The 27726-nt window shown below is 38.0% G+C and overlaps 2 protein-coding genes across 3 annotated transcripts in view; both read right to left on the bottom strand.

Annotated features, from left to right (window-relative positions):
* Window positions 1-790: 790 nt before the first annotated feature.
* LOC109057967 (ETS translocation variant 5-like) lies at window positions 791-12282 on the bottom strand. 2 transcript variants are annotated; one of them, XM_042763585.1, is made up of 13 exons: window positions 12124-12282; window positions 10289-10424; window positions 10097-10190; window positions 9837-9884; window positions 9463-9513; window positions 7477-7600; window positions 7108-7392; window positions 5899-6185; window positions 4145-4204; window positions 3967-4035; window positions 3581-3750; window positions 2642-2749; window positions 791-2543 (listed from the first exon to the last, which is right to left on the bottom strand). In XM_042763585.1, exons 2-13 carry the CDS (start codon window positions 10334-10336, stop codon window positions 2313-2315), a joined length of 1575 nt encoding a protein of 524 aa, XP_042619519.1. In that variant the 5' UTR covers window positions 10337-10424; window positions 12124-12282; the 3' UTR covers window positions 791-2312. The 2 variants fall into 2 exon arrangements, with proteins under 2 accessions (XP_042619519.1, XP_042619520.1); XM_042763586.1 differs by having other exon boundaries at window positions 2648-2749.
* A 2733-nt stretch (window positions 12283-15015) lies between these two features.
* Window positions 15016-27726, bottom strand: part of LOC109095713 (diacylglycerol kinase beta-like) — an 89988-nt gene continuing 77277 nt past the window's right edge. The window contains exons 24-26 of the mRNA XM_042763090.1: window positions 21627-21747; window positions 20759-20819; window positions 15016-19568 (exon numbers count right to left, since the gene is read on the bottom strand). Coding sequence (XP_042619024.1) covers window positions 19473-19568; window positions 20759-20819; window positions 21627-21747 — 278 coding nt within the window. The 3' untranslated portion in view covers window positions 15016-19472. The remainder of the gene's footprint in view (window positions 19569-20758; window positions 20820-21626; window positions 21748-27726) is intronic.

Genomic DNA, 27726 nt, shown 5'->3' with positions numbered 1-27726 from the left:
AGCACAACTGTTCTGAACTTTAATAATAATATGAATGTTTCTTGAGCATCAAATCAGCATATTAGAATGAAAAAATAGATTTCCACAGAAATATTAAGCAGTCTTGAAAATTCAGCTTTGTTATCACAGGGATTATTGATATTAAGTATTAAATATTCAGTATTAATATAGTTAATATGTAATAGCATAATATAATGAATATATTTATAATATTATATAAGTTATTTTAATATTGTAATATTATTTTACTATATATATATCCAGGGCCATTTGAAAGTTGAAAGTGCCAGGGGGTGAAAACTTTTTGAATTTGAAGATCAAGGTTAATTATACTTAATTTGTTTTTCAGGAAACATGCAAGTATGTTCTGTTGCTTCCAAAGGCCAGTACTTAATGGAAAAATATATATATTTTCAGGAAACATGCAAGTATCTTCTGACATCTTCATCTTGTTCATAAAGTTTTCACTTGTATACAAATGTATAACATATTTATATGTGAAATATATTACTCATGGACAGTACTGAAAAAATAACATGCATTTTGTATATATCTCTCTTATTTTGTTAAAATATTACTCACATTTTCTCAGATTCTGCAAGGGGTTCACACACACACACACACACACACACACACACTTCTACACATACACACTTTTTAATAATATTTTACAATTTTATTAATTTTTTAAAACTCCACAGTCTCACATTAACTAAATCAAATATGTGGCTACTCTGTCATTGTAATAGTTTGATGTGGGAGAAGAAAAAGCAGAGCACAAGAGTGCAAGTGAAGCAGAATAGACAGTTTATTGTACCCAGTACAGATTATAAACTCAGCAGTGTAAGGTACACATTGTGAGGGGACAAGGTTAAGCCTGTACAAGTGCAGACAACCCTTAAAATGGTGGATGTTGAGACAAGCCCCTCATTCCATGAGAAAAACGGTTATTTTAAAAGCTGCACCTCTCATTTAAAAGGCACTGCTCTCGAACCCATCAGGAAAGGGTGTCTGGTAACCACTGGTGTGCAGTCACTGCAACACAGGGATCCATTTAAAACATACATAGAGTATCTGTTACAGGCAGAACTATACAGCTTATACAATAAAATCAAATAAATGCAGACTTTGCAAAAATATATGTTCATCTTTTCAAAAAAAAAAAGAAAAAAAAAAGAGAAAACAAATGCAGAGAACTCCACAATTTCTTCCTTGTCCAGCATTAAGCGATATGTTAGTGGACAGCTGATCACTGAATATGTCATGCAAATGAAGCAGTGGTCTTTGAACAACTTGAGATTGGCAATGAGTAGCTGACCAGGAAAATTTATTTTTCTTTTACCTTATTGCATGCAAGGCCCTGATACTCTTGCTTTCCTGGTGCATTAAAATATAGAATAATGCCAAAAAATAATGTTGTTTGACCTTCACTTTCACTGAGCATGGACAAAATCTGACTAGTGCATCCCTTTTGAATGTTGTCAAGTGAGAAAACTATATGAACTGTAATTCAAAATTTGGCTTTTTGGGAAGTGAAAACCAAAATTATATAGCAACAGGTTTACAGAAATGAGTTAACAGTCCATGAAGTTGACTAAATATACTAAGAGTGCCTCTGGTTTAACTTCACATCAACAACCCTTGGGTTAACCAGCATGAAAACAAAAAGTTAATATAAAATCAACACACAACAAAGGACTCAGAACAAAACTAAACAATACAAAAATTCCTCTGCATAATTAAAGCTGTCCACATTTAGTTCAACAAAAAGTGTTGTATAAAAGCCAGCTTTCTAAAAAGTCTGAAGAAACAAATGGGTCATTTTTCTCCTTGTAAAATAAAGCCCTTTTGACTTCTTGTCTACATGGTTTAGAGGTGAAACAAAATTAATTCGGACCAAGGCGGCAACTATTAAATAGTGCTGCATTTAAGGGTTTCTCTCTGTGAGGATGTCTCTTAATAATTCATTACCAATTTTTCTTTTTAAAAAAAGCAGATTGTCAAAAACAGAATTGCTACAATTCTCGCAATGAGATCTGTCAGTCTTTCGGCATCGGTTCGGCTCCAGCTCAACCTCTTCTTCTCTGTGGCAGTGACCGGTTGCCACGAGGAAGGTTTAAGCGTCGGGAAACCAGCTTTCCTCACCTCCTTGACACCTTTCTCATGGGCTGACGCCAGAGAAAAGGTGGCTCGCAGATTTCTCCTCATTCTTCTTTTAATGATCGGGAGGGTTAATCTGGAAGTGGGCAACAGTTCAAAAGGAGTTGAGGCAATAGGGACAGGTGTGTTTCAGTCAGATCAACGGTTCAGGCTCAATACACGTAACCGTCAGGGAAAGGCATCCCAGCAACACACTGCTCGCCACCGTCTACCAAATATGAAGCCCCCTCGTCATAGTGCGCCAACGGAAGTGTGTCCTCATCCACTCCGGGCAGGCCGTCGGGGTCTGCTTTAAGGTTGGGCCTCTGGTTGTCTGGGAAGGCCATTGAGAAGAGGGCCTCGGGATCACACACAAATTTGTAAACGTACCTCTCGCCAGCAACCTGAAAAGAGAAAAGAGCCATTAGATCATCCAAAAAACAAACAAAAAAAACAAATGTGATTATGAGCAGAGCATAGAGTAAAGAAAACGGGAACCTGCCTTTACCTTCTGCATGATTCCCTTCTCATAATAGTAACGCAGTGAGCGACTGAGTTTGTCATAGTTCATGGCTGGTCTGTTCTTCTGGATGCCCCAGCGTCGGGCCACCTGAAAACACAGATGATGATTGTCATTTCATTAGCTGGGTTTCAGTTTAGTTGGCAATATGCAACAAAGAGAAATTCAATAGAAATATATATTTTTTTTCATTAAATAAACTACTTTCGATGCAGAGCACTCAACCGGCCTGGAAAAATATGAACTATTAGGTGTCAGACTATAATCTGTGCAAGGTATTCAGACACATGACTTGCTTCTCAAAAAAAGTCACGTGACTACCGTAGCATCTACCTTAGCTTATTCTGTAAATGTGCTTTCATTAATGAAATGTCTAAATATCTTCTTAAAGCAGTGATTTAGTTGTGGAATTGAAAGTGCTTTTATTAATTTTTAGTTGTGATTTCAGTTGTGGATTGTATTTTGTTTTATTTGCTACATGACGTGAGAACAGAAAAATAGCTGTGATGTCCTCTTTCCTGGAAAAGTTACGGAAACTTCAACACCCATAATGCACTGAGTTTAAGATGACTGTCTGTGGGTGGGAATACAAAAATGTGGAAGTAAGATCTGTAGCTTTAACAAAATCCCCGAAGCTGTCAAATAAACCAGGAGATCTATGTGCAAGTAAAAAATACAAAACAAAACAAGATTTGAACAAGACTACCCTAAACTATTGCCCTTAACAAATAAAATCCACCTCAAGTGTTTTTGATGTGCAGTTTAGAAGTTTTAGTTTCTTTTTTTCTGTCATCACCAAATTCACACAAAAATACATGAATAAAAACCTGAAAAGCTGAACGCGAGAACATACAGGACTACTGTAAATGGTGTGTGTGACTGAAAGAAAGTGAAAAAGAATTGGTGATTGTTGGTGCTCACCTCCTCTGGCTCGATAAGTTTAAACTCCATTCCTCGTCCTGTCCAGGCAATGAAATGACCGTTAGCAGGATCATCCAGCAGCGTAACCAGAAACTGCCAAAGCTGGAGAGAGCCGCGACGCTGGTAAGGCGGGCCGTCACGATACACAGAGGGCTCTTGCTTTACCTTCCCTGTCAGGAACAAGAATTACCAGGATTAGAGTTTGCTTAGAGCAGCGTGAACAAGCAGGTGAGAAATTCCAACACAAATGTGGCTAATGTGTACACAGTCTTCATGTCGCACCACCAACTCTCGCTTCAAAGAAAGGAGTGCCCTGATGAATCGCTACAATGCAGACTGAGCACTTGACGACTACTGAAATGACCATTCGACCACTGAAATCTTACCTTCAAGTCTCTCGGGAACCACACAGGTGTCGTCGAAATACAACTGCTGATCTCTGTCAAATGAGAAGTCTACAGGCAGAGGGAAGAAACAATTAGTCAGATGAAGACAGGATAAGATGGTTTTAGCATGCTGGAGCTGCAGGCAGGTAGTATATGCTTCAATGGCGATGCCACTTACTCTCATGGCTTTGGTAGAAGCTTGCTGCTCTCCCAAATGAAGACTGACACTTAGGCACTTCTGCAAAACAACATAATAAAGTGGGATTATTAAAAATGAGAAATTACCAATGACAAATGAGTCTGACGGTCCTTTAAACTGAATAAAATGAATGCTATAATTAAAGATCAAATAAAATGAACCTTTAGAAAATTGTTAACTGTTCCTAAGGTTATTATGGTTGACTAAAACAAACTAAACAAAACATTTTGTTACTAGAAACTAAATACCCGTATTAAAATAAAATATACAGTATAAAAAAACCTTAAATTTATTTTAAATTCTAATGAAACATTTTTTCTCTTTTATATTTATTTGATGTAACAAAAAACTAAAGCTAAAATAAAAATAATAAAAAATAAATAGAAATAAATTACACAAATAATGAAAATATAACAAATTCAAAACTGTAATAGTGCTCAGCAATGTTAAAATTACACTGTCTGCTCCTTAATTCTAATAAAGACAGAGATTGAACAGAGGTTTTATAGGAGCTCTAAAAAGGCAAGACGATGAACCATAGTCATTCTGGCATTTTTAAAACATTGATGAAACAGCTGGGCCTCACACATCTGGTAGCACTGTTTAAGCTCATATCGACACACCAAAGAAACATGCAGCATTAGCAGTGAGCACTGAGTCACCAAATGGGATTAGCCACCGTGTCAAGATACTGGACCATGACAATCAAGTTTTATCTGTTCTTGTGTCCTGGTGATACGCCAGGCCACTCCACCCCTTTCTGTCCTACTTTGAGTAAGCGATCCTCATTGAGTGCATCAGATCCATCATCTGCCAGGCTGCTGTACAGATGAAAAGACTCGCTTCAGCCGCCCCCATGCAAATGTAATACGTGACGTACAGATTTATAAGAAGGATGGTAAGAGGATTTAGAATTACATCAGTTACCTGCAAACATAAACCTAGAGGGAGAGTATAACGCTCAGAAGAATGTACAAGACTATATGGATCACAAACAGGAAGCTCAGCTAAGCAGAGAGGTTTAAGACAGAAGGATGCACAGGGTTACCCTGAGCTCAGACAGGAAAGGAAAAGAACAAAATATCCTGATGTGGAATATGTCCCAACCTCCCTCAGATATGATCTCTTAATGCACCCTTTTGAAACTTGTTTAAACAATGTTTAGTACTAAATATCCACTTTAAATGACACATTCATCTTTTGAGTATTATTTCCATTTATTACTAGAGCTGTCAATTGTTTAAAATGTACAAATTCATGATTTACATGCTAATTCTATTAATAAAATGAATCAGAATTAATTGCATATGAATATTTCCTGAGGAGCCCCAATAATCAAGACAATTCAAGCACTATAACACTAACATAATAATAATAATATGACAATAAAATGTAAAGATAATTCAAAAGACATTATATATACTGTATTATAATTTTTTTTTTTATTAATTATTTTCCTTACAGAACTTACAAACGTGCCAGGAGCCAATTACATTAAGTTACCATGGTAAATTGACAGCCCTGTTTATTAATAATGCTGCACTTAAGGAATGTCTAAGTATGAGGAGTGTAGCCTTCTCAAAATGCCTCTCCTTTGCACGCAAATGTTCAAGGTGCGCATGCATTTGTTCGTATACACCTCCCTAAACAACGCTAAAAGCACACAAAATACCTCCCATGTCCTCATGAAGCCCAGCCAGATTGTGAACACTATGACATGGGACTGTCCTCACCAGAGTCAAAGCAGAAGTCTCGCGGCTCTTGCTTGATGGTCATCGGGTGGAAGGCAGCCTGGGATGGGCCCATGTTGGGAACACCTTGCTCAGCGTAGCGGGGGTCTAGGAGCTCCTGTTTGAAGCTCTGAGAATGCACAGGAACCAAGGGCTCTGACATTTGGCGATGGTAAGGTGGCCTTCCATCTCTTGGTGAAGTGCTGGGGACCTGTGGCATAAAGTTGGGTCTTCCTTGGGCATCAGAAGGTGGGAATGGAAGGCAAGGCTCTGAAAGTTGCCGCTGAAACCTACAATAATAGACAAAAACGACATTCAAAAATCAGAAACAGTTTTGGAGTGAATGCACTTTCAGTTAAATTCAAGCAGCTGCTTATGATTCAAGGAAGTCATAAACATAAAGCATGTAAAACTATCAAAGTATTTGTCATGTGACAAAGGATAAATAAAGGAGCAGCTTAGTACTAGCACTTTAGTGTTTTCTTCTGCTGGCTGTAAATGACGTGCCACACATTCTCCGGCAAGCTCCCAGGAATTCAGCTACAGGTGGCGAGGCAGGATGACAGCCAATCTATTCCCACGGGGTCATATTATTATAGCCCCCCAGCAGTGATCTGCACGTTATATTTTTGTCATCTGCCATATAAAATAATATAATATCACTACAAAATGTTAGGGTAGTGATATTATACATTTTTTTAGTATAATTTTAAGAAATTAACACTTTTTTAATTCTGCAAGAATGCATCAAATATTACAGTTAAGACATTTATAATGTTACAAAAGATTTCAATTTCAAATAAACACTGTTTTTTACATTTTCTATTGATCAATGAATTCAGAAAAAATGCATGATGGTTTCCACAAAAACATTAAGCATTTATAATAATGAAATGATTCTTGAGCACCAAATAAGCATATTAGTGTGATTTTTGAAGGATCATGTAACACTGAAGTCTGAAGTAATGGCTGCTGCTGAAAATTTAGCTTTTCCTTTACAATAAAATAAAATAAATTAATATTTTTTTTTAATACAATATTACTGTTTATTTCTGAGCAAACAAATGCAGCCTAAGAGACATCTTTCAAACTAATTTAAAAAATGTAAAATTGTTAAAGAAGTTTTAAAATATTCCATTGAGGTAAAAATGTAGTAAATACACATGTCTAAGTATCAGTGTTCAAATGTCCTGAAACTATGCAGAGACTGACCTAGGCCCATTATTGAAGTGGGTGTCATGGTTTAGGGGTGGACAGGGTACTGCAAAAGGTGGGCTCTGGCTGTGGTGAGGGAGTGCCTGCTGACTGGGGGTGGTCTTGGTCATTGAAGGCTGCCCATGAAGGAGACGCTGCCCTAATGTTGTGTTGGAGATGGGGGGAGGAGTCTGTTCATGCAGGGGACGTGTCCCCAGAGCACTGGTGGGGCCACATGGTGAGACGGGCGTTGAGGGAGGAGTCAATGGCTTGAACCCAGCCGTGGGCTTCCTTTCATAGGCACTGTTTAGAGGAAAATTAAGACAATTAGTCACCATGCAGACAAGAAGATCTCAATGACACTGAGATGGATATCTAAGAAAGCACCTGTAGCTGTAAAGGCACTTCTCTCCATATGGCATGGGACTTCTATCCTGGCTACAGGGGGAGAGCTCTTTGGATGGACTCAGTTCCCGTTTGATCTTCCCCGGTGGTGGGCCATGAAACATCACTGTGAGAGAAAAAGAGCAGAAGGAGATGTTTCTAATGAAGCAGATTGTCCAATCGAACACATCAACAGAAATGCAGTGAAATGATTAAGAAGAAGGTTCTTCTCCACCATTAAACCACCATATTTCACGGGTAATGACAATCGACTGCGAGGCATAAAAGCTCTTCGTTCTGCCCATCAGTATCATGGTGCAGAACAACACATGCAATCAAAGCGCTCCCCTCAGACTCCCCTCATAGCAGAGTCAATACTCATGAATCAGTGTGGTCGTAATTCAATGATTGTGAATGATTTTCCTTCCCGCACTGTAACCATTAGCCCCTGGATCTCTGCATCAAGCTCTCATATCCGGCGCCACATAATGGCCAACGCAACTGGATCCACACACGTTGAGGCAGATAAATCACCCAGACCATACTTATAAGGCACGTGAAAGCTCAAAGCATGCGTTAGTGCTAGTTCACCCAAAAATGACCACATCTGATGTGTTCTATATGTGCATTGATTAATGAATAAAATACTGCTAAAAATAAAAATCTTTTCATCAAATATAAAGCAATTATGTCTCTTCAGAAGACTTATATTAAACTGTTCGATTCATATGGATTACATTTAGTGTCTCTTAATGACCGTTTTTGATGTAAACTTTCAGCAGGAGGACAGAAGTGTCTCAGGTTTCATTAAAAATGTAATATGTGTTTCAAAGACAGACAAGAATGAGTAAATGACATGCTCTCTTCCACGTAAACTATCAAAAGTAAACTGTTAAAGTAGGAAGATTTCCTGCTCTGTGCTCATTGGGGTTATTGCTAAAGAAGTGGCCATTACCCCATTGATACAGTACTGGTAGAGTGTAGGAGGGCATGGGGTGCCATGTGACATTCAGATGACCCGTTGATACTGACTTTAAGAAAAGTTTGCACTGGAATGCCGCATGAAAAAAACCTACGGCTTACATTCAAAAAGTGGCTGATTTTATAAACAGCATGTCACAAATCTTTTCAGTAACGCCACACCGACATGCAGAACTGGACCAAAATGCATGCCCTTGTACACACCCTGTCTCCTAGCCTCAACATCAGACGAAAACAAAAACAAACTTCAGAGACAAAACGGGGGAAAAATAACATAAAATGCTCCGCCGAGCATTCCGCAAGTATTTCCTTTGGCTTTGATTCCTGCGGCCAGGCTCTAACAAATTGGGTGCGTTCGGACTGAGAACCCTCAATGAAATGAGCTTCAGTAGCTGTGGATTTCCTGGGTTTAGGTAGGCTGTGGGGTAGGGGGAAGCCTTTTCCACTCAACCTTCCCGATGGAATCCGGTCCATTCCAGAGGCTGAACAGAGTGCATGAAAGTGTGAAATCTGATTATGAGCTTGGATCATGTGATGCCGATACCAATCGGCTGATTTCCCAGAAAAAATAGGTAGTCGTGGGGGTTCTCGCTGAGAGGATTCAGGCAAAAAAGTGGAAACACCGTTTAAGTCCTATTAAATCAAAGCACTATTTGATTAAGTGTGTGGGGATGTTACACCACTGACCAAGTTAAAGAGTATATCAATTTCTTTAAAGGTTAATGCATGCTAAAATATCTAATATGCATTATATTATGAGCTCCATTTGCGAGTATGACTGCTGGCATCTTCAACAACTTAAATCAACGAGACTGTCTGGCACACTCAACACCATCCTTAGTCTAAGATCTCCTTTGTTTCCCATGAAACTTTGGCTTTAAATTTGAGCATGAGATGAATAATAAATAGCTCCAAGAGCTCAAACTCTGCCGTTTTCCCTAGCCCTCTCTGGACTGCATCCAAAGTACACTGCCAAGGAGAATAAATAATATATCTCAAGGTACTCACAGCTCTCTGACTGGAAATCTGGGACAAACTGTTCATCGTCGGGCACCTGAGCTGTGGAGAGAGAGATTGGAGAGCATGAAAGAGTTGCAAACAATGCTCCCTGCTGATAAACAATCTGAGGATCAGTGTCAATTTGTCAGACAATGTTTATTTTTGGATTTATTGTACCGGAAACTGCCAGAAAGCTAGTGCAACGGACCAAATGAAATGGCCAGAGTGTCATGAAAAATGAACAGCAGCTGGGACAAAGTGCATCACTTAGAAATAAAATATTCCACATGCATATATTATAAGAAATATTCATGAGTCTGAAATATAAATGTCAGCTGCACGACAAAGCAAAAATGACATGCATGAAATTAAATGTTACAAACCTTCTGCGATCCAGATCTCTTGCAGCTGGCTGAGGTCCTGGAATAGTTCTGCGGATGACAGGCAAAGACAAGACCGTTTGAAAGCATGAAAAGCCACTATGATCCAAGTATTTGATAAATGAAAGGCAGCCTTCAACAATCACAGCATGGATCAAACTACTTTGAGCACATATACTTCTGCTCTCTCGCTGTTGATGTATCTCAATAATCAGATCCGTCTGCCAAGTATGCATTAGTGATGTTCATTAGGTTGAAATTACCCTCTGTGTCCTGAGCGAGTTCAGTCTCCACTAACTTTCTTTTTCTGTCATTAACTGCTCGGCTGTACGGTTCCTCCACTTGTAATGACTTTTGCTGTGGAAAAACACTTTGGTCAGTGTTGCCTAATTTAACGTTGAAAAACAAAACACCATTAGCTTCACGCATCTTCAGATAAGAAGAAATTTACTTACATTTGGTGGGACCATAAATGGTACTTGCTGGTCATAAAATCCGTCCATGTCACCTGGGTCTTCAAGGAGGCTCCCAGAAAAGGGTCTTCGCTTAAAAGCGATTGTTATATTGACCTCTCTGGGTCTTCCGTTTTCTCTAAAGAAGAAGAAGAAAAAAAAAGATGAATCGCGCAGTAGATCTACTGGACAGTCAAGTGTGCCCACATCAAAACACCAAGCCCAGCATTGAGGCAGACAAAACCCTCAGATCCATCTGATCTTGTGCATTCATCCTCCCCCTTCTCTCTCTGTTACCCATCATAACATCCCTCCTGACAGAGCATATGAGTAAAGACAGAGAGAGAGAGAGAGAGAGAGAGAGAGAGAGAGAGAGAGAGAGAGAGAGAGAGAGAGAGAGAGAGAGAGAGAGAGAGAGAGAGAGAGAGAGAGAGAGAGAGAGAGAGAGAGAGCTGCAGTAACGCAATCCACAGTAGAGATGAATGTAAACCTTACATAAGCAAAGCCAACCATCTGTGCCTCTGATTAGACTATGAAAAGAATCATGAAACTTTTAAGATAACCAGAGGAAAATGGAAAGCATGCATTGCGTGTTAAACTTCATTGATATTCCCTTTATATAACTAGTCCATGATTAATAAACAATAATGATAAAAAAAAAATTATATTCTAAGGAACACTGTCTACTAACTAACTTACTGGATCAACTGCACAGTTGGAAGTGGAGACTGTGAGGACGACGCCAGCTTTTCTCGCGACGCTTCTCCACAAAACAACAATTCTTTACTTGATACTCTCATTGTGATTTTTTAATGTTTCTAATGTAATTATATATGATTTTATTGTTGTTTATTTTTGTAGATATTTATTGCGTTTTTATTATGCTGACCTATCGTGTGAAGTTTAATTGTTGAATAAAAAAAATTATAAATGTAAAATGTTATTGTTACTCTTTATGATGTGAGTGTGTATGCACACACCCCTCATTAAATAACATTATTTTTAATGTATTATTTTTCTTATTTAATATCGACATGCACACCTACAACATCGTACTAGATGAGAAACCATGCAAATCTAACTAACATATAAAATAAATATTAATGAATTTTAAAACGCTACCACGAGCCAGTAAACGAACGGAACACTTGAGCGGCTTAAGTGCAGTTTTCAGGTTTAAGTGCAGTTAGAACCAACGATACTTAAAACCACTACTTTGCTACTCCAAAAAAGCATGAAAAAGAAATAAAAATACTCAACTCAAAATCATTTTTAATAATAATAATCAACACATAATTATTTGCAATCTGTTTTTGCGTTTTTCTTCTTTTAGAATAAAGGGACTTTTCCAAACACATCACGCATTTTATGTGGAAACAAACCTACCCTTAAATTAAGTGCTTAAAGTAAATATAAGACTGAACGGGGTGAGGACCTCCTCCCACTCGGAGCCCCGTGACGGCCTCTTGTTTTTCTCAATGAAGTGAAACTCGATCCGTGAAGGGGGAAAGAGAGACCTCCATTCACAAAACCCTACACTGTTCAGGCTGCACCGCCGACCTCGCCTAGAAATGTCAGTAATACTGAGCGCACAAGCTTCTGTAACGACTGCAACGGCGCAAAATATGATATGAAAAACTTTATGCATTAAAATGGTTGCCAAACAGTATAAGCCCTCTCTTGGAGAAAATGGCGTTCGCTTTCCCCTCAAGGCGAGACAGCTGTTTTTGCAGTTGCAAGCCCACGAAAAACTTACGCGCTGCACAAAAACAACCGCTTTCATACAGATATTTCAGTGAACGCGGTGTAAATATTTGAGGAAAGAGGGTTAAACTCACCGTATAGATGACGCGCCTCTCGCAGTGGACTAAAAAACACGGTTCAGATTTTAATCCCAAACGGATGCGGTCCGCTCGCGCTGATCGATAGATGCGCTCTCTCCGAGAGTCAAACCTTGAATGAGGTTTTGTAAATGGACCGTTCGGTTTTCCCCTGGGCTCGAGAGGTGCTTGACTCTGGAAGCTCATTGGCTGCGAGAGCGCGTCGCTCACATCTCTAAACCAATGATTTGCGAGCATGACTTGGAATATGTATTAAACGCTCAACGACCAATCGAAGCCCCGTCTGTCCTATTTTTATGAATGGTTGAGTTTCATTCACTTTCAAGCTTTTCCCCCGCACGTTTCCAGAGGCTCTTAAAGGGCCAGAGAGCCAGAAGAAGAATCGCCAGCGAAACACATCAGGACAATTCACTCAAATAGCTATTTAAGTATACTAGGTAGTATTCTAGGCTAAAACTAAGCTGAGGTGTGCACAAACAAAATGAGGTAAAGGAATATCACTGGTTATTTCATGTCTCACCAGACTTTCCAAACAGCTCATAATGGGAGTATAAATATTGAATATGATTAGTTAGAGGAGTAATTCACCATGGGTTCCCTGTGGAATTTCCTACATGATTTTAGAAAAGTACTTTTCAGTTTGTGAGTAGAAAAAAAATGTGTTCAACATTACTTGAAGAGACTGTTCTATACAAAATAAACGGTCAGAAAATTAATTAGTAATAATCTAAAATAAAAATGTACAACCAATCAATCAGATTCTTTTATTTGATAATAATGTAGCATATTGATAAGTTTATTATTATTGCTGTTATTATTAAATAAATGTTATTATTATTATTACTCTAATTTGTTGTTGAATGAAACAAGTATTGCTAACCATGCACAAACATTAATTTTACTCAAAGTAAAAAGAGTATATTATTATTATATCTGCTACACAATGCAATGCATGATCTTGTGATGTGCAAGGGATTTACAATGTATTATAGTGGTCAAGGCCAGATGTCCTAGAATCTATATTTAACAAAGCGGTTTCTGTGAAAAAGAGAGGGAGAGAAATCCTGCATCGAGTGTGAGGAGGGTAATCTTCAAAATCCTTCTAGCTTTCCAGCAGAGGACAATGATACCATGATCAAGATGTGCAGGATGCAGTTACTGGTGTCATTGTTTCTCCTGCTTGGGCTTTTCAGCTCTGCCGAGATGTCAGGGTCTCCTTTTTATAGCACCTTTCACTAATGTGTTGGAAGGAGGGAAGGGGTGGCCAAGAGCATATTGTATTTCCATTATTCTGCTTCCTAAATCCAGAGTGGTGGTGACGCAAATATCAGCAGGACACATCTCTTTGATATCTTACATTTTTTTAGGGACAAATATTGAAATGATCTGCTATCACTCACTCTGATAATGAGAAGGGGGGCCCATGACTGGGTCAATGTGACAGTTCTGGCAGCCTGTCCTTCTCTGGAAATGTGGGTCAATCCATGGAAGAAGAGGTACCGCACATGACAATAGAGTTAAATGAGGGGTGACGGACAGAGCAGCAAATCTGATCCCTACAGTGGTATCATATGTAACACACAGAAAAATCTAAACTTTTAAACCTTGTTATTGTATGCAGTCCATGTAATATGATTGGCATGTGCTGAATAAATGAATACACCCTGAAAACTCTGTAAAATCAGCTTGGCACAGACAGTCAATGAAGTGGAATGAAGGTTAACGCAGCCTCAGGCCACTAGTGCTCTCCCAAAGAGAGACATGATGGGACTTGATGACTATTAATAGTTCATGGAGAGATAATTCCTGCTTCATTGTCTTTCCACAGCCAAGACACGTAAGCTTCTTCATGTCATTCATATTTTTTTTCTAAAACAGTCATACAGCCTCACACGGCAACCATCTGATACTGTAAACGACACTGCAAGTGTTGTGATATTACACCTGAATTATTATTATTATTATTTAAGTTTAGCAATGTGCGATGCTAGTGAGGGGAGTATTTTTTAGGAATATTCAGAGTTCATTAAAAGTCGAGTTCAAACGACAGCATTTTGGAGGATTTAAGCAGGAATGTTAAGCACTTACATTAATTTTTATGGATGTTTTAAGGTTTATGTCACTATATTGTCATGGCAACAAATAATTTTTACACACTAAAATCATGTTAAGCCCACTGTGAAAACGCCCTTTTGGAAACTTTATTTTTAAGAGTGTTTCATAATGTTGAGCTTAATTTGGTGAAGCTGGATCATTTCTTCAATGTATTTCATGAAACCTGCAGGATGTAATGTTTGGTTATATCAAAATAATAGCTTTTAACTGGGGCAATACCTTCCAAAGGTGAACCTATGTACCAAATCAAAATCTAAAGGGTGCATATTATTATTATATTACCCAATTTTACCCCTAAAAGGTACAATCTTCTGAGTCTAGAGGAGGCCACAAAACCTCGTTAAAGATTCTCATGTCAGTGTGCAGGGTCAGCAGTGCTGTGACATACAGTATAACACAGCCATTACTTTGGAAAGATTGAATTAAAAGAATCTGCCAATGTCTTGAAGTTGCAACATAATATGATTTAAACTCAACTGTGAAAGTCTATATAGGTGCAATCATGACTGAAGGTGTTGTCTGAGAGACGGAAGCAAATGTGAAAGTGTGCTGACATGAGGACTGAACTGTGTGGATCTTAAGTACTGTGCTAGAAGCTCACAGTATTTCTTCCGAGTGCCTCATATCATCAGCACAGGAGCACCGAAATCTGTGATTTATTGTGTGAACTGAAATTCAATCACATTAAGTAGAGGATTGTGTCCGGCGCCTTTTCCGGATGTAAGTATAAGCATCCCAGCTGAGCCACCCAATGACCCACACCAGACGCAGGGCTTTAGTCTCTCCGTTTTATTCAATAAAACTCTTCTGTCCATTAACATCGATGCCAACAGCTTACAAGAACCAGAGTAACAGAGTCTAAAAGGGGCTTTCAAGGGCATGATTCACCCTTTAACCCCATCCCAGTCTGCAGGACTCCTGTCCTTGAACCTTGTTGCCTACCATACAGATGGACTGCTACAAACCACACTAACCCTAGGGCAGGAATAAAACTGTGAGTTAAACACACATGTTGAACATCACATTGGGATCTACTCCATCAGTGGAGACTCAATACAACTCATCTGACCCAGCTAAGAAAGGAGCTACACTGAGATAAGCCATACTGTCTCTTCATATTTGAGTCCAGGATTGTGGTTCACCGTCCTTAAAAAACTTTCCCAATTTGGTCTCAAGATGCCAGGGTTGGGCAAAATTCAGAACTAGGAAGAAAAAAAAAAGTTGTCACTCTTTCAACTCACAAGTTTGAATTTAAATAGAATTGCCCACGCCCTACATGAATTTGAATCGGAATGACAGGAAGAGGAATGTACTGAATTTTAACGCAAAGAAATTCAACAGGCAATGCATCCTGGGAAAAAAAGTTGTCTTCCTTCCTACCATCCATCGTTCTCTCTGTCTGGGGGGCCAACAAACTCTCAGACTTCAGGGACGTCTTTGCAAAACTTTCAAAAAAGGCTTTGTCAAGTTGCATGGTTATTCTAGTTATACATCAAAATTATATGATATTCTTTGAATTCAAATTCATTTTTAATTAAAAACCTCACATTCAGAACTTAAAAAGCATTCTTAATTCAATTCTGAATAGAGCACAACCCTGCAAGAGGCAGCATGGTTTTGACAGAAAAAATCATATTATTGTTATGATAAAAGAGACAGTGATGGGTAGATTGAGCAATCACAGTTTTAGGACAGCTACAAAATAGATAAAAGCCGTCTAGTCCACAAATGAAGACATATGTGGTGTTAGAGGCATCATGGAGCTCATCGCTCTATCACCACGTTTCTCTGAGAGTAAGTAGGCGGGTACGGTGACACTAACAAAAATGAGTTATTGCAACACGGTAAACAGATGTTGACCTCTCGTTTTATACCACCTATTTTGTTCCATCATTTGGGTAATTTTCTTAGTGACTTGTATTACAAATGTCTTTGCTCCAGGCAAAATGCTATTTTGTTTTGGTAAGTTAAGGCTATCAGTTATTCACAGAAATGACACAGGAGGTGACATCAGCACGATTTAGAAATGACATTTCCCAAACGTGACATTTCTCAGTTGCTCATCGATCAGCATACATTGGTGCCAAACCCCAGTCTACAAAATACAAAACAGAACAAAGAACATCCACAGAGGTATTTGTACAATGAACATGCTACTAACTGATTGAGGAAAAGTACAGTGTAAAGATACAAGGGGCCTGGATAGGGTCCAAAATATAATCATGTGAAACTAATAAAGTAGCAACAATCAGCGTGGTCTCTCTTCAAGCAGACATCTTTGTCTTCTTTGTTTCAGCAGGCATGCGGTGGTTTAACTTTAGAGAAAATATAAACAATTTCTATATATACATGACTGTTTAAAATCATTCTAAACTGTAAAATGAAAAGTAGTTGTAAACATGCACTTGTAACCAAACCGCCGTTCTTTAAACACCAGAATGTCACGCAGGATAAACCATCTGTCCACAGACCACAGAAACAATGGGGCTCTTTTAGCAAAATCCACCATTTACTTCTATGATAAACCGACCCACAGGCTGGAGGTGATAGTTCTGTGGTCATATGGAGAGATTAGCATTATTTAGGACACTGGTGTTGCTTCTGCGGTTCAGTGTTCTTTAAAGGGAACATTAACCTGCTAACCCTGGTAAGAGCTCAGTTTCCAAAGTCGACACCTGAACTGTAAGTCAATCTGAGTTACGTGTTCTGTGTATTGGTGAAATATATATACAGTTCCACCACCCTACGGCAAACTGTGAAAGCATCTGATGATCACTGCACATTCATATATATGCACACAAGGCTCTTGGATTATACAAATACTGATACATAGTGGGCATCTTTAAGTTAAATACTCTTTACGGGCCTTCTCAGAAGGGCTAAAGATTACAAAGCTCACTTTTTGGATCTACTGAAAGTAACTTCTGTTTTCTGCATTCATCTAGGCCGCATTCACACCCGCTTGACTGTCGACCTGAAATTGCGAGCTGATGTTTTCATGCTGCAATTAGGAATAGTGTTTCATGCCCTGAAATAGGAAGTTAAATTTAGGCTCCGTCCATGCAGAAGTAAATCAAACCCTACTGCAGTAGCTTGTTGTGACAGACGGGGAGCAGAGGATTCAGTGTTAATACCAGCGCTGCATCCATTTCAGCCCGCCTCTGAATGTAGACTTTGTTTTCTCAGAAATGTGTAGCATATTTTTCCTTAAACTATTATTTCTGTAACAAAATATAATATTTAATCTGTTAACATTGGTTAATGCATCAATGAACAATTAATATTTTTACAGGATTTATTACTCCTGGTCAATGTTAATAATGTATGCAATATATTCATAGATTTTCAAGTTGTATTAATGAATATTATTTAACATAATATGATTATAAATGAATTAACAATGAACAACAGCATAAATTCATGGGGTGGAATTGAATTTGGACCAAGCAATTGAGTTTATAAATTAAGGTTAATCTAGATTATTAAAGGTTGTTAATATATTTTCAGTGTTAGTTGTCGACATCTAATGCATTAACAAATGTTAATAAATTGATCCTTGTCTTAAAGTTTTACCATTATGTTCTTATTGTTATATAAAAATAAATTATTAAAATTGTAGTTTGCTGATAAAATGCTTAAAACAGCCTAAACTGGTTTGATGGCCTTAGCTGGTGTAAGGGCTGTTCACACCAAGACGAATATTCAGTGTTATAAACATTTTCATTTGAATGGATGGCTATTAATGCTTTTTCTTAGATTTAGACAAACATTCACACAGCCAAACAATATGATTCACACTTTTTGGTCACATGCCCTGAGTCGCTGCTGTTACATAAAACTAATTTTCTGTAAGCGCCACCTACTGTCATAAAGTTAAGTTGCATTTTTCATTCAGTCATTTTTCCATTTTTCGCATTGGTTTGAACAGACAAATCACATGCGAAAACTGGACCGAATTTTCATGCCGTATGTTCATGTTGCTGTGAAAAGGCTATTACAATGGTCTTCAGCTGGTCTAGCTGGGTAACCTGCAAGTCTCCCAGCCTGACCAGCTGAAAAGTGCCCAACACCCACTGAAACTAGCCAACAGACCAGCATAGCCAGCATAGGCTGGTGTAAGATGTTTTTAATTGACAGGGAAAAATCACTACTCCCCAACTTAATGGCAAGCTATTTTGATTTGGCTTAAAAAATATGATAAAATCATCAAATTATTGCACAGATTGCCTCATTGCTACTATATAAATGCTAATTGGTAAAACTCTTTTAGTCCACTGATTCTCTCTTCAAAGGGTTCTCTAAACTCCTTGCATGTTTGAAAGACCATAGGTTTAATTCTCCACACTGAACGCGAACATTGTTGTTCTAGAGGGCAGTATGTGAATAAATAAACATCTAGCTAACTGTAAGAAAACTTGCACTGGTCAGTTTTGTGGCCTGAGGGTGAACACAAGAAATGCCTAGAGCAAACAACAGAAGCTGAAATGTTTCTTCTCACTCAGGCCAGCCTAACCTATCTCTATCAGCAGACCCCCATAAACACATTCACAATGGATTAGTATGTTGCTTCATCTCTTTAGTGATGGCATGCTGTAGGGCCTTTGAGAGGCACAGGAATGAATGCTTTGCATGCACTGATGTATAATTCAGTGAGCTCCTTTAGGAGGAAAGTAAGTTCCCTGGTCCTGCTAGGCTAGGCCAGGGCCCTGTGACGTCCATATGTGCACCATGCCAGGGTGTCTCTTGCTCCTCTTCTTTTTTAACTTGAACACACTTCTTTTCCCTTTACTGGGCGAGACTCTTCACTTCTGGTCCTCCCTCTCTTTTTCTCTTTGAAATTGGCAGTATCTTCTGATGAGCCGTCTCAAGAGGAGGGAGAGGGCACACAGTGTGATCCCAAGGCAGTGGCCTACTGGGAGTGGCGATTTAGTTGGAATTGAGTCATAGCTTACAGGTCACAAGCCTGAGATAAGATGTTCTGGATGATAAGACACAGGAAGTGGTCATGACACTCAGAGAGGTTCTGGTTCAGCCTATGAGCATCTGAATGTGTTCGGAGATGGAGTCCATTGAGTGTTGTATTTGTATTGATTTGTCTCACAAAAGTGATTGAAAGGTGTCTTCTCTTTGGCTGCCACCTGCCAAAGATGAAGAATTAGCTGAGGAAGGTGGAGATGTTTGAGTGGGTTTGTATGATTGTAGAAGAGTGGGTGAATTTTGGAGTCCCACATCTAGTCCCGACTTCTGTTTCGCTTCTTGAAGAAGAAGAATGTTTTCTGTGGCGGTCCCAGCTGCATGGGAACTTGGTTCTTATGTGTGATCCGTATCTGCAGGAAAGAAGGCAAGATTACTCTCTGAAGACAACCAAATCTGAACAGTTGGTTAAATCCTTCTGCTGGTTAATTACTCACTGTTTTAAGCAGTTGTCTCGCTCACATTCAGCAAATGAGCTGATAGAAGTCACACATGTCCAGATTAACAGGCACAAATTTGAGAAAGTGAGATCTGACCTTGAAACTGAAATAACATCCCATATTCCCCTCTGCACAGTTGGGCAAATTAGAGAGGACTAAAAGCACAGCGGCACACTTTTTATAGAGCTTGCACTGATAGAGATGTATATATAGCGGAGGACATTGTGTTGGCGCTATGTGCAGATGGAAAGCTGCATGTTTATTCCCCTCTCTTAATGACATAATCAGTCAATGGCAGGGTGTGACATGACAGTGTTTTAATTAACAGTCTGCTTGCTGGGATGGGTGAATGTACAAAGCTGCAACAGACTGGAGGAGGCAATTTTCTGAGATGGAGAAAAGGTACTGCTCTGAATTGAAACCTATCATTGAGCATTGGGTGTATTTGACTTCAAATTACATCACATTGTGAACTTTAAAAAGCAGAGAATATGGTTTTTATTTATAATCTTTTGCCACTCGGATGTAGTAATGAAAAGTTATTATGTTGCAGCTCCACAGAACCAACAAGTACTTGCAAACAAAAACAAAAAACAAAACAAAATCATCTTGAATGCAGTGTAATTTTTTTTAGATAAAAGCATAAAAGAAAATGTAAATAGAAAAAAACAAAAAGCTGATGAGAAGTTTTATCGCCCATGTCTGTGTCATAACTCAGTGTGTCAGAAAATGTGCACAAACCACTAGGCCAAGACTACAACATATTTTTAAATTCAACTTTTGGTTTTGGACATCATTTTTCAGGTTGTTTGGCTCAAAACTCCACTTGGACTATGCTCAGGTTAGACTTATGCAATAAATGGTGTATCATGACCTAATTGTATTGTGGGTCGGACTCAATTGTACAGACCTTTGGCATGGAATTGAACTCAGGTTTGGACCAAGCAATTGAGTTGTAGGTGAAAATCAGACTAAAGAATTAGTGAAATGTCTTGTCTTGTTTAATTACAGTGTTGGACACATTGGCTGGTATGGGTCATGAAAAAGTCTGTTTAAGATTTTCACATTTTTTTAAAAATAAAAGCAAAATCAAATGAGCTGACCGTGCATGGAGGCTGCATCCACGGTTCCCCATCAATCTGCATGGGCAGCAGCCGGGACGTCCTGTGGACATAGAGACAAGGACAGAGAAAAAAGACAGAGCTGTAACGGGTCAGGTCACTGACCAGGCAGATCGCAGGCACGAGGCTCCTATACAACACTTTTCCTACACGGCTCTGAACACTGTGCTCTTTGTTCCCACAGCCCCATTCCCAGCCGGGCCCCTTACTCTCTAAACTAACACACTCACTCAGTTCAGAACCTCCATTCCCACATACACACAGTTACAAAAAGTTACTTTAGTCTTTTCAGCAGGGCTACTACAAGTTAAAGCAACACAGTATGGGAGAATGACAATGATGAATGCACTATTAATGCCTATTACGGAAAGTATTAGGTCATAGTCAGAAAGGCCCTGTGTATAGGTGAGGAAACATCAGCGAAAATTGTGAATAACCACCTCGCTTCAATTCAGAACTAACTGTTAAGGTCATTATGAGTGTTTAATGAAGCGAAGCAGGTCAAGGCAACACAAACTTGTGAACTAGCACCTCAGAAGTGTTAAGTCTCCACCGGTTCATTAGCATACGTCAGGAGTGTGTGTGTGTGTGTGTTTAGGCATCCTACAAACATCATTATTCATAAGTACGAGTGGGTCCAGAAGGTTAGAGCTGTTGGCAAAGCGAGTGACAGCAGGTCAAAGGTCTGATTAACTAGCTGCACTGGCCAAGAGAGGATGTCCTGCTGAGGGGGAGGGGGAAGAGAGACATTTCAGAGTCATGGACACAAGTCATCAGAGGGTTTGCCTATGAGTTGGACCAATATTGAACTTTTAGTCAATGTGAATGTGGACAGGTATGAAGTGCTGACCTGATGGTGACACTAGAACACTGTGCAAGGCGCCGCCCAGCGCTCTTGAGACCTGTGTAGATCTGACCCATCTCAATGGCTCCCTCCAAACCCACCACCTCCAGAAGCTGATCACTCAAATCTGTTTTGCCAGAGAAGAAGAGACAAATGGTTATGTTTCATTTAAGTATCAACTTTTTTCAGATGCTTTTTTCCCTAAAATTTCCTAGGAGAACTGAAGGGAGAAGACAATGTTAATATTAGTTAAATTGGATGGCATGGCTCAGATTATTTGGTCTTGTAAGAACCTGATGACAAATTCATCATAAAATCTTTTAAATTTGTGATGTCATTAAACGTAACGTTCACCCCAAAATTAAAATTCTGTCATAATTTACTCACCCTTATGGCATTTCAAAACTTTCTTCTTATGGGTTTTATCTATTCGCATACAAACACTGAGGGACAAAAATCTCTAAGGTTTAATTAAAAATGTGGAACAACATATGGGTTATATGGTTTATTTAAAGATTTTGAACTTTTTGTGTGTCTAGATAATTTAATAAATGTTTTTAAAATCCAAAAGAGAAACATGCTGAGAATGCTGGGGGACTGAACAATATGATAACCATAAGGTGGAGGGAAAAAGTTTCAATTAATTCTTAATGGTCTCTCATTGCGGTCTAGGAAAAAAAATTGTGATAAAAGAGAGAGAATATATTTTTCTTTGGCAAAGGTGAATTTAAATTGCATTTTAAAAAAAGCATATCAATAGCAAATTCTATACAATGGGAAAGTAATGAAATTCATTTTGTAGTATGAGAAAAAAATGAGCATAGAACTAGAGGGGAAAATGCACTTAGGTCAGTGGTTAAGCCTACTAGTAGACTAAGCTTTAGTAAATGCTTGTGGAACATTGTTATCCCTTTACCCACTCATTAACCTTCTCTCACTCAAACTAGCACACACAACAGGGTCATGGCAGCAAGTGTCCCATTCACACACACACACTGGGGAAATGACTGTTGCAGAGTAGGAGAATCAGGCCGACTTAATGAGTGATTTATAAAAGCCTCTTTATTTCAAAGAGGGTATTACATGAAACTTCATCTTAAGAGTGTGAATGCAGCATCTAGAGCTGATAATGGAACACAAAGATCCAGTGCCTTTTTAGTATTATATATATTATATATATATATTTGGCCTTTAATTCAAATAACAAAAATGTTGTTAATAGTTATAGTTTTAAATAGAACCCAAGTACCTCAGAGTCATTTCTCTGATGATTCCTGGAAGGTTTCTGGAAAAAATGTTGACAGTGTTTAGGTATTTGGGTTTCATTGTCACCAGCGTTACCCATCTGAAGACTAGTGCCAAAAATGCTGACATGTTCTAAGAACTTTGTTCAATGTCCATCTTCATTTGCAAAATAGAAACAATTAAAATGAGTTTACTAAAGCTATATCCAAGACTAAGAATTCAAGAAAATGAGGCATGCTATACTAATATACTGCAATCCACAAAGCCAAGTAATACAAATATCTCTTTTCTTTCACACTTCGTCCATTCTAAAAGTTGACCCACATTAATGGCCTATCAGTGGTAGCTTTAAGCTATAGCTTTTCAGCGGATGGATGCACAACATCCACACAAGCCAGAACTACTCATCAGTTCAAGCCAAATACACACCATACAGAGTGATCTGTCAAAGAGATGTTTCAAATTTACTCAAGCTGGGTCCGCCTATAAAATTCAAAGTTCATCCAGCCTATCATTAACAAAAAGGTCTCTGATGTGTGACATATTCTTAAAGGCACATCCGCAAACAGCTTATTTACTCCCATCAGCTGCCTAGAATCCAGACAGACAGCAATGGTTTGTTTAGATGAGAATGTACAGTATGTTGTTTAACAGTGTAAACACTATTAATAATTTCACAATGTCACCTGACAGACACTTTTGACACTTTTGACTTTGGCATTCAATGAAAGGTCAAAATATTAAGGTATCAAATACAGTTATCATTCTAAAATATTTCAGTAAAACTTTACAAGAAAGTTTAACATGTAAACATTAGTTAATGCATTGGATGTCATGAACGAAAAATTAACAATAGTTTTTACAACATTTCTTAATCTAGGTTAATTTTTTATGAATTAATGTACTATTGCTCTTTGTTAATTCATGCTCATTCATAATTAAATGTTTTAAATGTTTTTTATACATCTTGAAATGTTAAACATTCTTAAAAAGTACTGTTTGTTGTAACTAATTGAACTTTTTGTAAATTGCAACCAATTGTGGCACAGTGGTAAAAAACAACAACAACAACAACAAAAAAAAAAACCTAAATAACATCAATAAAAGATTTCTGGGTTCCATTAGTTAATGCATTACCTACCATTAATTAACAACGAGCAAGACATTTGCAACAGTATTTATTAATCCTTGCTTACAATTTAATAAAAATACAACTGTTCATTATTAGTTAATTTGAGTTCAGGACCATTAAATATTAAGACACAACTTTTGATTTTAATAATGTATTAGTAAAATGTTGAAATTAACATGAACTGTGTTTAAATATTATTGTAAGTTCATGTTAACTAATATAACCATATTATAAATTGTTACCAAAATCTACTTAGTGTTAATGGTAAAACCCAGAAGTAACCTAGACACTGGAAACATTTAATATAAAGATTTGGTCTCCTGACACCACTCAGAAGCATACAAAACTACACACAAAAAAGTAAAAATCTGTTCCTGATTTCAGTGTTACTGACATTGTAAGATAATAAATTCAGCAGCTGTTAATATTGCATTTATGCAGGGAGCATGTCAGTGAGTCAAATTTAAATATTTCACAGAGCAAATTTCACGGCACATATCACAAAACTTGTCCTCAGTGAATGTTGCCAACTTCTAAATTGCACTAGTACACTCCAGGAACGCCTACTCGCTCAGCAAGAACTTCTGTGAGAAGCTTCAATTCATTTCATTAAGCAGAGGCCTATATGTGTCAAAGAGAAAGTAATGACGATTGCAACGATTTTTAAATTTAAGATTTTGTAAAGTTACTTATAGTTAGGAGAATGACCAAAATTGGTTTCTCGAGGCTCTTGATACTGCTAGTTTTCAGCATGTGGTATGACCTGTGAATCTCTTTTGTTGAGTCATGACCTGGCTGAAAAGAAAGAGCTGCCTGCCAGTGTTTATAAAGTGTTCATTGATTGATGAAAAGTGGAGAGGTCTGAACCTGCCTGACTGTGCAGCTTTGCTGGGGGATATTGTGACTCTCCTCCTCTGAAAGGTCAGACATGAGAGGTTTGCTGAGAGGTGAACAAACCTTATGCTTCGCTTGGAGGGCTGCGAAGAGCCCCAACAGAGAAATCTGTGCTTGATATCCTTTATCCACCTCCACAATGCCACTATTTGACAAGCATCTCAAAGATCTTGATGCTTCCTGAGCTCTATACATCTTGGGAGTTTTCCCAGAAAGAATAATAGGATTGAGGGCTGTAAGAAGAAAAGAGGGAGGTAAGGAGGGCAGATTAGGACTTTAGCACTGACACTATGAAGTGACGTGAGTGACAAATGGCTCTCTAACACCAAAAACTGCAACAATATTCAGCTTCACACTGATTTACACGGACATTGCGCTCACAGAGCTCTGCTAACACTAATTTGCCAATTTCTGCAAAATACAAATGGTCGTCTTTCACAAAATTTTACATGTTCCTTGTCCCTTAGGTGTTTGTTAAATATTTTGGATAATTTAAATATGGTAAATAGTAGGGATGTAACGGTACACATATTCATACTGAAAATTTTCGGTATGGGTCTTTCGGTTCGGTACGCATGTGTATTGAACAAATACAGCGTTGATTTAACCGCTGCATGAGCGTAACTTCATTGGAAACTTTCTATCTTACATATTCTTACTTTTGATAGGAAACAAAGTCTCATCTTTTAAATTATGTCAATTTTTTCAGGAAATTCAAACAATAACTGCCATTTTGACATTCTTTGATGTGGCATGGCAGATCACTGTATAGGCACCTTAGTTCAAATGCGCTTATTCCTTCCTCTTTACTATTAGTTGAAATAAACGTGAATGAACATCTCATGCCTCATGTAATCGCCCAATCAGTGTTTCAACCTCAGAAAGATGTCAATAAAGCAGCATTTAATTTACCGTAGGAAGTCATTAGTGTCCACAGCTCGTTAGTTCACTACAAATTAAGTCTAGAGAAGAGCATTTGGTGAGATATTACTCATTATATTTTACTTTAGCTGTTAGTGATGTCTTAATTATTTAATGTATGTTCAAATAAATCTATTATGAAACATGTAATGACAGCTACTGTGTAAATGATTATACTTCAACAACAAATATAAATTTTACAATTAGATTTAAGAGTTAATTTAAAAACTGCATTATGTGAAATTTACATGTTTGCATACAATTTTGTAATTTGAATGTTGATTATTATATTTATAATCATTTATAAAATAAATAGTAATTAAATCTAAGTTTGGGCTGTGTTGTTAATTGTATCCTTGTAGTAATGTAAAAGGGCTCCCTATAGTTAACATCATAAACTGAGGTAGATTTTTATGCCTAAGAAAACTTAAACTTTAATTTTGATTTGTTTTTATTTAAAGAAACTTGTTCTTTTTACTATTGTTTAATAAAAAAAAAAAACAGAGGTCCGTACCGAACCATCATGTTTATGTACCATTACACCCAAATAGGGATGAAATGTTATTACAATTCTGTACGATACTGACAAGTCAATATATATATATATATATATATATATATATATATATATATATATATATATATATATATATATATAGATATATATATATATACATAGATAGATAGATAGATAGATAGATACTGTATTTTTTTTAAGTTGATCTCTAATTATTGGCTGTGAAATATAATGTGAAATATAAAACACTAAAAACTGTAAAAAGACGAGTTATAATATATATATATATACATACATATGCTGTATGCTATATTCAACTGTGTATTTACTGTCAGCCTCGTCTTTTGTTTCATGGAACAAACGTATTATTATCAAACACACAGCTTCTTGTTGATTGCCCCAAAAGCTGCAAATAAAATAATAATAAAGAGAGGGAGGAGAAAAAATTGACGGGAGCCTTATTTTCCTCACGACAAGAATGTTTCCCGCTCTGTCAAGTCTGGGCTTTCTTATTCCAGGCAGTGCATCACAGTGAGGCAGCTCTAAGAATAGCTCACAAATGCCTTCTTATGTAACCGTGTCAGAATGCATTGTGTGGAGGATATTAAGTACCGACTAACAGGATCTTGTTGATGGTATAGAACAAATGACAGTGATCTAAACAAAACACATGATCCACACTATAACCATGTTTGCCATAGAAAATAACAAACTTTAGCTGTTCACTGCCATTTACTTCAGTGCAAGACCATTCTCAGTTAACAAAGTCAGTAAGTGAACACTACTGAGGTCAGCATACTCTTTCAACACTGGCAAGTCACTCTCACTTTAGAAAGCAACAAAATGTGAACCTGCATGTGAAGCTCACACTGTTCAGAAGCTTGAATGTGCATTGTACTGTGCAGTGCATATAAAGGTTGACAACTATTCTTCATACGTTGTCTGCGGTCACCTTACGCTTGCAGACTGGAGAAGAGACTCGACACCCTATAAAGCTGCTTTTTGGTGCCAACCATTAGTAAAACTCTATATAAATGCTGAATGGAATTAAACCTACAACAGAAAGAGCCATGAAACCGGTTTATAAACGAGCTGTCAGAAGACAGAAAACTATCTATTTCAGAACTTTTTTTCTCATGCGAGGGGGGTCTGTGGGATTCCACATGGGTGAGGAGAGGAGAATTATTTATTGTGTTTCTGGTGGTTCCTGGCCTGTGCCGTCCCTTTCGTGTCTTCGGCAGTGAAGGCAGATGGTCAGAAGGAGCTGGACAGATTGAAGAATCTGTGGTAGAGGTGCGGGAGTGGCTGGTCTTTTGGCACATGGACAGAGCAGGAGGTGTTTACAGAGCACAGTCCACCATCCACAGTATCAGAATGAGCATACCTGTCCTCTGAAG

Source organism: Cyprinus carpio, chromosome A9 (assembly GCF_018340385.1).
Source record: "Cyprinus carpio isolate SPL01 chromosome A9, ASM1834038v1, whole genome shotgun sequence".
Classification (NCBI taxonomy): Eukaryota; Metazoa; Chordata; class Actinopteri; order Cypriniformes; family Cyprinidae; genus Cyprinus; species Cyprinus carpio.
This window is presented reverse-complemented; position numbering and strand designations above follow the sequence as displayed.

What these genes read in the sequence shown, in the direction of transcription:
- LOC109057967 (XM_042763585.1), bottom strand. Translation starts at nt 10,336, where the DNA reads ATGGACGGATTTTATGACCAGCAAGTACCATTTATGGTCCCACCAAAT. An exon ending in ACTCGCTCAGGACACAGAGG is followed by an intron (nt 9,885 to 10,096) that starts GTAATTTCAACC and finishes TGTCATCCGCAG; the next exon opens with AACTATTCCAGGACCTCAGC. An exon ending in AGAGATCTGGATCGCAGAAG is followed by an intron (nt 9,514 to 9,836) that starts GTTTGTAACATT and finishes CTCTCTCCACAG; the next exon opens with CTCAGGTGCCCGACGATGAA.